The sequence below is a fragment of the Raphanus sativus genome, chromosome 6 (genome assembly GCF_000801105.2).
Source record: "Raphanus sativus cultivar WK10039 chromosome 6, ASM80110v3, whole genome shotgun sequence".
In the NCBI taxonomy this organism is placed as follows: domain Eukaryota; kingdom Viridiplantae; phylum Streptophyta; class Magnoliopsida; order Brassicales; family Brassicaceae; genus Raphanus; species Raphanus sativus.
The window spans coordinates 44,140,689-44,150,504 of record NC_079516.1 but is presented as its reverse complement, the minus strand read 5'-3'; the positions used below and the strand labels follow the sequence as shown (position 1 = coordinate 44,150,504).

Below are 9,816 nucleotides of genomic sequence, written 5' to 3'. Positions count from 1 at the left end.
GATTTATCATTGGATGTGAGAGTTAAGCGACAAAGTGGGAGAACTCTATGCCATATTCAAATACAGTGCAAAAGAATAGACGACTAGGAAGCTTTTTGGGTATGTTTGACGCATCAGCCTCACCTTTTAAAGGTTATGTAGAAACTAAGTGTCATAGGCCGCAAGTTAATTTAAAATGACCCAACAATCATTAATTCATTACATAATCATGTTCGAAAACTCACTGCCGAGGGCCGTAAAATCACCGGAAAAACGTAATTCGGACACCAACGATGACGATTTAAACTGACTCAGTCCAAAACCGAAATTCTTAAAAACTTAATTTTTCACTCATTTCATCCTATAACCGAATAGTATATTTAAAAATTCATGAAGTTTTCATGAAAATGGCAAAAACGAAGAAATTGATGTATAACTCTTGAAAAATTATGAGATGTCGGAGTCAATATTGTAGAAAGTCTAAAAGTGTAAAGAAGAAGACTACTTGTAAAAATCATAATTGCTTTTCATTAAATTTAATCATAAAAAATGCAAAAAACACATGTTCTCTATTCGAATCCGGGTTGTGAGCTTCTTTAATGATACATAAACCACTGCAGTAAGTGATATTTAGTGATATTCATATGAATACATACTATTTTGAAACAAAAATATAAAGATGGGTCCTACAAACATTTATTAAAATCTGATGTGGACACCTTAAGAAGAGAAGAAAGTGTCTCATTATATATGACTAGGGTCGGCCCGCCCTACGGGCGGATATACTTTATTTGTATGTTATTAATTTTTTTACTATTTTGTGGTTTATGTTTTTAATTTCATTTGCAAGAGATATGTATGATAATGATTTTAATCTTTTAAAAATGTTTAGATGAGGAGGGATTACATGTGATAAGATATATTATGCTTGTTAACATTAGTTACAAATGTTCTTTATGTATTTTGTTCGACAATTTTTTTTAAAATGTTTGATTCTGTATTATGTGTAAATTTTTTTATATGATTATTTTATCTATTTATTTTGTAATTTTTACTATTAATTTTTTTTTTTGAAAATTTAGTTTTAGTCTCGTTACAGTTAACTAATTTTTTTAATGATTTGAATGAGAGTATCTTCTATTTTCTATTAGGATTGTGTATATGTTTTTATCATTTTGTTCTTTTAAATCATATAAGTTCACTTTTTATTGACCTTTCATTCATATTATGATCTCCATTTTAATGGTTTGTGATTGTAGTGTGATGTGTGAACCATATTATTGTAGTTTTTTATTGGATGTGTTTTTATGTTATAATTTATGGTGTTTAATAATGTATATTGTTTTTAAGAATGGTTGTGCTTATACTAAGTGTTTGTGTACAAAAATATTATATTAAGATTTTGATTTTAATGATATTTATTATAATTGAGATACTAATTTAATATAGTAGACTGTAACAAAAGAAGACTCATGCATATTATTAATTTATTGTATTTTTTATTTTTTAAAAGAAATTTATCTTGTTTCTACTATATATATAAAATATTTATTTTTCATTATTTGTGTCGTTATAAGAGCATCAATATTAGTAGAATATGTTGGAGTCTCTAAAAAAAAAATCAAAAAATTAATATTTTCTTTATCTGATTATTTGTAATTTTCTTGCAAGTGAACCATTATGTTGTTGACATCTCTCAAAATTTGTTTGATAAACTCTTCTCCAAGAACGTCTTCTTCCTTCTAACCCAAATGATCTATCTTTTTTTTTCTGTAACAAAAGAAGACTCCTGCATATTGTTAATTTATTGTATATTTTTTATTTGTTACAAAATAATTTATCTTGTTTCTACTATACATATAAAATATTTTTTTTTTCATTATTTGTGTCGTTATAAGAGCATCAATATTAGTAGAATATGTTGGAGTCTCTCAAAAAAATATCAAAATATTAATATTTTCTTTATCTGATTATTTGTAATTTTCTTGTAAGTGAACCAATATGTTATTGAAATCTCTCAAAATTTGTTTGATAAACTCTTCTCCAAGAACGTCTTCTTCCTTCTAACCCAAATGATCTATCTTTTGTTTTTTTTTTTGATCAAAACCCAAATGATCTAATCTATAATCTGCATTCAAGAACGAATCAACAGTAAGATACGAAAATAGAAATCTTCAAACCATTGGGGGAATAGTCTTACAGGAATGTCATTGTCGATTGTTTTGGAGATCCCTGCAACAGCAACTTTAAGTCCACATCTCCTAATCTCCTGCAGAGACAAAGATACTTTCATTAAATCAATATCCAAATCCAAACCAATGTACTGCATCATCAGATACAACGTTTTTGCATTACCTGGAATATAACAGCTGCTCCTTTCTGTGACCATCTCCACCGATTATATAAACCTGGTCAAGTCCCAATAACAAAAACTCAGTTTCAACTATATCTTGGTTGTGTCGTTGGTTTGAGTTACTAAAAATCAAGAACCTGGTTAATCCCACTATCTTGAATACTATCAACTATCTTGGTGGTGTCGTGACCGCCTCTTGAAGTCCCAAGGATGGTTCCTCCACGTTTATGAATATCATTCACTGTTTTCAGGTCCAAATCGATCGTGTTCCTTGCATAGAAGCCTCTGTAACCTCCCTGCAAACCACATTGTTCTCAAGATTTTATATATACATTGAGTTTTAAAAAATCTTAGAGCAATGATGAAAGATTGAGGGGACCTTACATCAAATCCAAGGATTTTCTTGACACCATACATGTAAGACAATCCACAAACTATCTCTCTGATCACAGTATTAAGACCGGGACACATGCCACCACATGTAACAATGCAAGCAACTACATCATCCGAATCAAAGACAACCCTTTGACGTGGTCCTGCTCTGCGGAAATGTGTTCCTCTCGGACTATCAGGACGAAGAACTATCTGCGAAAGAGCCAAACATATTAAAGAGAGACGAATAAATGGCTAAAGGAGAGAGCTTTTACACTTACCTTTTGAGGAACCGTGTCATCCTCATCAATGAAGTACTGCCTGAAAACACATAGCAACCAGATAAAGATTACACATTTCTAAACCGAAAGCTATTTGATTCAATACTGAGGGAAAAAAGTAACGAACTTTGTGAAAATAAAACTGTCACTTCATCAAAGGATGTCGACTCAGTAAACCGGATCATCAAAGGAGAGTCGGAGAGTCGGAAATTCAGAGCACACCGTGACACATCAAAACCGAAGACGGTGAACATCGACCCGACGGCGAGCCTAGACTGGAACCATAGACTATGAGTTGAAAAGGAGAATACGTAGTGGATGGGATTAAACACAAACTCTTAACTCCGACCGTTTTGGTGAGGGGAATCAGAAACGACATAGCTTCGCCGTAGAAGGAATGGAGAGATGCGAATTTCGTTTTCTACGCCGAAGAATATTAGGATTAGAAAGTAGCTTATGTTAGTACGGGCCGGTTAAAGAACAAACTCAGCAAGCTAAAGCCCAAAGAAATAACACCAACATGAAGCCCATCAAGCCAAGGGATTAATGAAACGATGCACTTAAAGGAAGCGGACGCGTGGCGGCTGGAGAAAGCGCGAATTTTTTAGGTGGCAGCTGATGTGGCAGAAGGAGAGAAACAACTATATTTTATAGTAATAGATTTTTTTGATCAACCATTGTCTGTGATGAAAAATGCAATATACCCATACCCAAAACTTGCATTGAATGTGGGTATAGTTATTTTTCTCTCTTGGAAGTGACAACTTAGTCACCGGTTTAGACGTAACCGGGTTATTGGCTTTGTTTGGTAGTCTTTTCGGGTTTATCCTATAAGTTAAATTTGATGAAGACCCATGATAAATATATTTTCCGTCTTTCCCACCCCAACTCCATTGTTCTGTAATAACTTGGCCATTCCGAATCAAACCAGAAATATTTATCTTTTCCCTTGAAAAATTGCCTCCAGGAAGGAAAATAAGAAAGAATTCGAACAGTGTAGTTAGTTAGCTCTGCTAGACTTATAAAACTTTTGAAGCTAAAAACAAGTATCACCAGTCACCACAAAACGTATAACTCTCTCTTCTTCTGCAGGCTTTTAACAGTAGTGTACAATCCTCATGAATTTACAGGAATTGCATCTTCTTCTTGTTCGAGGATCATGTTCTTGAAACTTCTTCTTTTTCCATAAGTACAGCCAGATTATGCAGAACGGAGTAGATTTCTTCTTTGCGACGATGATGCCAACCGTCTGAGACTGTGAAAGTTTCAACTTTCTGCTCTATTTCAATCCAGCTAAGAGCTTTCTCTTTATTCACCTTTCTCTTCTTCATAATCCCTCTCAGCTCTTCTACTGATTCCCAAATATTCTCAGATACTCCTAGGATTACATTCCAAATATGCTCGTCTGGTCTAAAAGGCATTTTCTCGATCCTACTCATCAACTCTTTAAAACAACCGGCACGACCTAGGAGATCTATCAGACATGCGTAATGTTCTTGGTCGGGAACGATCCCGTAATCAGCAGTCATTGAATCAAACCACCTGACTCCTTCCTCCACCAGACCTGAGTGACTGCAGGCACTCAGAATCACAACCAGAGTCGTCCGGTCTGGGACAACTGTGAGTTTGATCATGTCATCAAGCACTCGCAAGGCCTTATGGCCAAGCCCATGCTGTGCCAATGCAGAAATCATCGCGTTCCACACAACACAGTCTTGCTTGTCACCGCAAAGATCAAAAACCAGCTCGCTGGCTTCTAAGCTCCCTGATCTGGAGTACATATCGATCAAAGAACTGATAACAACCGCATTGGGACCAACATTTGTACGGATCATGTAGCCATGTATTTGCTTGCCATGTCCAAGAGATGCAGAGGCACAGAGACAGCTGCTGAAAGTAAATTTCTCTGGTTTAACCCTAAAAGCAATCATTTTTCTCAACAGCTCCAGCGCTTGCTCCCCTAAACCTTGTCTAACATATCCAGCAATTAAAGCAGCCCAAGAGACTGGATCTTTCTCTGGCAACTCACTGAACACCTCCTTAGCCGCTTCCATATCACCTGCTCTGGCGTATCCGGAGATGAGAGTAGTCCAAATATAACTATCCTTCACTGCCGACTCATCAAAACACCTTTTAGCACTCTCCATCTCACCACATTTCGCATAAGCATCAATAACAGAACACGAAAGCACCACATTTGAGAGAAACCCAGAAACCATAACCTGCCCGTGAGCTTGCCGAGTGAGCTGGACCTCCCTCGACTTCACACACGCCGTCAACATCCCCGCGAAGCTGAACTCGTTGTACTTGATCCCAGATCTCCTCAACTCTCTATAAAACCACAAAGCCTCGTTTACATTCCCATTCCGAGCGTACCCAACCACCATCGTGTTCCAGGAGACAACATCCCTCTCGGGCATACCATCGAACACCTCTCGTGCACGAACCAACATCCCCGACTTGACGAACCCGGAGACCATATTGTTCCACGAATACAAGTTCCTCGTAAGCATTCTATCGAACACTTTACACGCGTCGATGGGTCTGCCGCATTTCATATACATTCCGATCAGATGGTTAGACAGAAGCGTGTTGGGTCTCTTGAATCCGGTGATCTTCAAGTGACGATGGATCCATCTGCCTTGTTTCAAGGACCTCGTTTCTCCGCAGCGATGGAGCAGAGACGCGAGGACTTCGAATGGTAAGCGAATCCCTTGCTTTGTCAGGGGCTCGAGACGAGACACCGCCTGAGAGAGCTCTTCTCTGGAGGCGTGTCTGCTGAGAAAAAACGATCGAGCGACGGAGATGGGCCGTTTCGTAGGGTTACTGATGGGCATTGGAGGGAGAAACCACCATGGGAGGAGGAGATTTGACTCCTTGAATCTCCACCGGCGAATACGGGTCTGAAGGGTTTAACGGCGGCGAGATTCGCCGGTACGAAATCATATGACACTTGTTCAGCCGCCGTCTGGGATGGGTTAGAAAACCGGATCTGGTTTGTGGTATTGGATCATTCATACAAACAAAGACCTCTCCGTATTCACTTTTGGGCCTCGATCTTTAGGCCACGGGCCTTCTTTTCTATTATTTATCTCCGAAGTTAACTTTTTTTATAAGCCTTTTTTTCTCCTTCTCTTTTTATATGTTTTTTTTTTTTGAACAACTTCTTTTTATAAGCTTTCTATTCGACTTTGGACGGGAAATCGGCCAATTCATACATCAACAGAAGGTCGCGGTCCCGATCAGTACATCAACACGGACCATGTGCCAAAACATACATCAACACATAAAATATTCAAATTTCATACATCAACTAATACAATTCGGTTTTTACATACATTGACCAATTATCTGTTAGTCAAACATAACGGAATTTGAGATGTCCGTTATATATTGATTACGTGGCTTTTTATATTTCTAAATAATTATTAATTATTAAAAACAAAATTTCGAAAATGAAGTATGGGGGGCTCGAACCCGGGTCTGACCAGGGTAACAATGGACACATTAGCCACTGTGCCAAACGCAATTAACTGATTGTATTCTCTGTTGTCTTTTATTATACTTAATGAATATTTAAAAAGAATATATTTTCATCTTCTTCTTCCTTTTCATCATTCAAACAAACTAAATAATCAAAGGGTCTTTCTACTCCTTGATTTATAGATAATAAAAATAAAATATTTTCTAATAATTTGAAATTATATGTTTTCAAACTTGAACTTTTCTAATCTTTTATCAATTTTGTTTCTTAAAAAATCATTTTATTGACATTCAAAAATAATTTTTGAAACTATTGTATAAATTTATATTTTTAAAATTTAATATTTTTTTTAAACACAGTAGTAATCACTAAGTTATTTACATACTATTACTTATGATATATATACTTTGTGAAACTAATTCTAAGCAATTAAAAAGCCATAACAAGGAATATGAATATATCTTGTTATTTTCATATTCCTACATAATTACACATTTTCATATGTTCATATTCCTTGTTATGAGTTTTAAATTATTTAGAATTATTTCCACAGAATATATAAATCATAAGTAATTGTATGTAATTAGCTTAAATATTATTACTGTGTTTAAAAAACAATATTAAAATTTCAAAATATTAATTTTAAAATAGTTTAAAAAGTATTTTTAAATTTTAATAAAAATTGCAAAAAATTGAAAAACAAATCGAGATTTTTTTTGAAAATATTCAAATTTGAAAACATATAATTTCAAACTACTTTTTTTTTATCTATAAATGAAGGGGTAGAAGGAGAGGGAAGAAGCTGAAAATACTTTTTAAAAATTAGGTATAATATAGAAATTAATAGAGAATACAATAGGTAATTGTGTTTGGCACAGTGGCTAGTGAGTTCATTGTTACCTTGGTCAGACCCGGGTTCCAGTCCCTTATACCTCATTTTCGAAATTTTGTTTTTAATAATTAATAATTATTTAGAAATATAAAAAGCCACGTAAACAATATATAACGGACAGCTCAGATTCTGTCATGTTTGACTAACAGATAATTGGTCAATGTATGTAAAAGCCGAATTGTATTAGTTGATGTATGAAATTTGAATATTTTATGTGTTGATGTATGTTTTGGCACAGGGTCCGTGTTGATGTACTGATCGGGACCGCGACTCTCTGTTGATGTATGAATTGGCCGATTTCCCCGACTTTGGACAGTTGTTTGGTATAAGGATGGAGAAGTACATATTTTATTTATCTCAGCTGGTAAATGTTTACATAATAAGTATAGGGCAATATTATATGAAACTGAAACAAAAGCCTTTTTTTTAATCTAGTGAACAACGGTAACGTTATAGCCAACGATGGCATCACCGGTCTTGGGATCGAACCAATGGGTCTGAGCAATGGCGTACCCACGAGCCATCCTGAACATTCCGGTGCCTCCCACGATTGGCATTTCTCGAATTGGGTTCATAGCGGAGTTCTTCCCGATCATGCTTATGGTGCTGTCCTTGTACGGGCCATCCTCGAAACAGAAGCTCATCGCCATTAGCAGTCCTAACTCTTCTTTACCTGTCCAATAAAAGATAAAATCCCATTAAAATTGGTTTATTTCATACCGTATGAAAAAAAATAAACAGTATATATATGCATGTTACATGACGAGCCGTAAAGGCCTTGGGCCCTGCCCACGAGCTTGGATTTGGGATCAGCGGTCTCGGTGAGAGCATCATCAATCATGAACACAGAGCCGAACAGCGTCGGAGATTTGTCAGTGTCGGCGGCCTGAGCAACCTTAACGGCGGTGGGATTCTTGCCGCTCAAAGTGTCGTGGAAATAGAACTGAAGGTTGGTTACCTTGTCCTTACCAGATTCCTCAAGCTGATTAGCCCAGCTGTACAATCTGGAACCTTGAGCAGCCAGTGGTAATATCGTTACCAACAGAAACAGCAAGCTTGATACTTCTGCTTTTGCCATCTTCATAGTTGTTCCCTTTTTTTTCTTCTGATGTTTTATTTGTGCAAGTAAATTGAGTTCCAAGGAGATGGAAACAAGACTATTTATAGGGCACATTTTATACATTCACTGCTGATTACTGATCACGGTCCAAGTTGGTTCAACCAAACCAGTGAGAAGATCTTAGATCAGAAAGAAGAAATGATGTGACAAAGTCAACAATGTGGTGGCGTAATGGTTCACCTAAAAGTATAGTAGTTGTTTGACTTAAGTAATTGTATAATATTATTAGCTACGTTGATGTCTTGGTGAACCTAATAACTCTAAACCATAAAGGTGCTAAACAATTCACACTAAATTTGAGAGTTTGGTACTGAAGTGTTTAAAATACAGGGGATGAGCTTCTCTATTTTTGGTATCACATAATCAATAAGCATTTCTGTGTTTTGGACAAAAAAAAAAGGTATTTCAGTGTTTACAAAGGCTCCACTTTTAAGTTTTAACACTATAATCTTCGTACAAAGCTAGTGTTTTATACGAAAACACTAGTATAGATTCATCAAAAACATGGAAAAAAGCAAGCAAAACAACAAAGAAATGCTGGAACAATAACTATTAAAAATTATTTTGGAATTTTTCTACAAAAATATATATACTACTCTAGAAAATGAAGTTAAAAATATATATATATATACTACTCTAAGTTTTCACCGGTAGTGGTAGCATAGTGGCGCTTGAGGAAATAAAAAACCTAATACGGTAAACTCGAGTTCAAACCCCACCGGCCACACATGTATACACTATTGCTTTCGGTTCATTTGAATGCTCAGGAGAGAATCTATCCGTGAGCTGTATCTCCACCCGGAGGTTAGGTCTGTGTCTTTAATAGATTCGGATTTAACCTTGTTTCCAAAAAAATGAAGTTTTGGTTGAAAAAGAAAGAATGAGAAGATTTAAAAATAAAGAAATAAATGTTAACTAATAATAATTAGTGAGAAATCTTAGTGAATATTTGGTAAGAATTCTTCAATATTTGTTAAATCTATTTAATTTAAAATTTTAAAATCTTCAAACTCAGCATTCCCCTTAATCATCAACATGGTGACACTGTTACACATCTAAATAATACAAATATATATATATATATATATATATTTATTTATTTATTTATTTAACTTGTGTAATATATTTAGCACTATAAGCATATCTTTTAATGTCAAAATAGTAGACTGAAGTTGACCCAATATTAAAAATTGATCATACCCGAACAAAAAATAAGAATCAATTAACTGACCAAAACAATTTAAACTTATCAGTTAAATTATATCAGTTCAATTTTCTATCTGAAGTGGATTAATTCTTCAAAACTAAAATGTGAATTCGGATGTGGTCAAAGTT

General features: G+C 35.2%; 2 protein-coding genes across 2 annotated transcripts; both read right to left on the bottom strand.

Annotated features, from left to right (window-relative positions):
• Positions 1 to 3,900: 3,900 nt before the first annotated feature.
• LOC108806807 (pentatricopeptide repeat-containing protein At2g21090) lies at positions 3,901 to 5,996 on the bottom strand. The gene has a single exon (XM_018579000.2). The coding sequence runs from the start codon at positions 5,820 to 5,822 to the stop codon at positions 4,143 to 4,145; it is 1,680 nt and encodes a 559-aa protein (XP_018434502.2). The 5' UTR covers positions 5,823 to 5,996; the 3' UTR covers positions 3,901 to 4,142.
• Positions 5,997 to 7,691: 1,695 nt separating this feature from the next.
• On the bottom strand, positions 7,692 to 8,491 carry LOC108809323 (dirigent protein 23). Its single transcript, XM_018581470.2, has 2 exons — positions 8,121 to 8,491; positions 7,692 to 8,034 (listed from the first exon to the last, which is right to left on the bottom strand). The coding sequence occupies exons 1-2, from the start codon at positions 8,443 to 8,445 to the stop codon at positions 7,793 to 7,795; spliced, it is 567 nt and encodes a 188-aa protein (XP_018436972.1). The 5' UTR covers positions 8,446 to 8,491; the 3' UTR covers positions 7,692 to 7,792.
• Positions 8,492 to 9,816: the final 1,325 nt, after the last annotated feature.

What these genes read in the sequence shown, in the direction of transcription:
- LOC108806807 (XM_018579000.2), bottom strand. Translation starts at nt 5,822, where the DNA reads ATGCCCATCAGTAACCCTACGAAACGGCCCATCTCCGTCGCTCGATCG.
- LOC108809323 (XM_018581470.2), bottom strand. Translation starts at nt 8,445, where the DNA reads ATGAAGATGGCAAAAGCAGAAGTATCAAGCTTGCTGTTTCTGTTGGTA. An exon ending in AGGCCTTTACGGCTCGTCAT is followed by an intron (nt 8,035 to 8,120) that starts GTAACATGCATA and finishes TTTATTGGACAG; the next exon opens with GTAAAGAAGAGTTAGGACTG.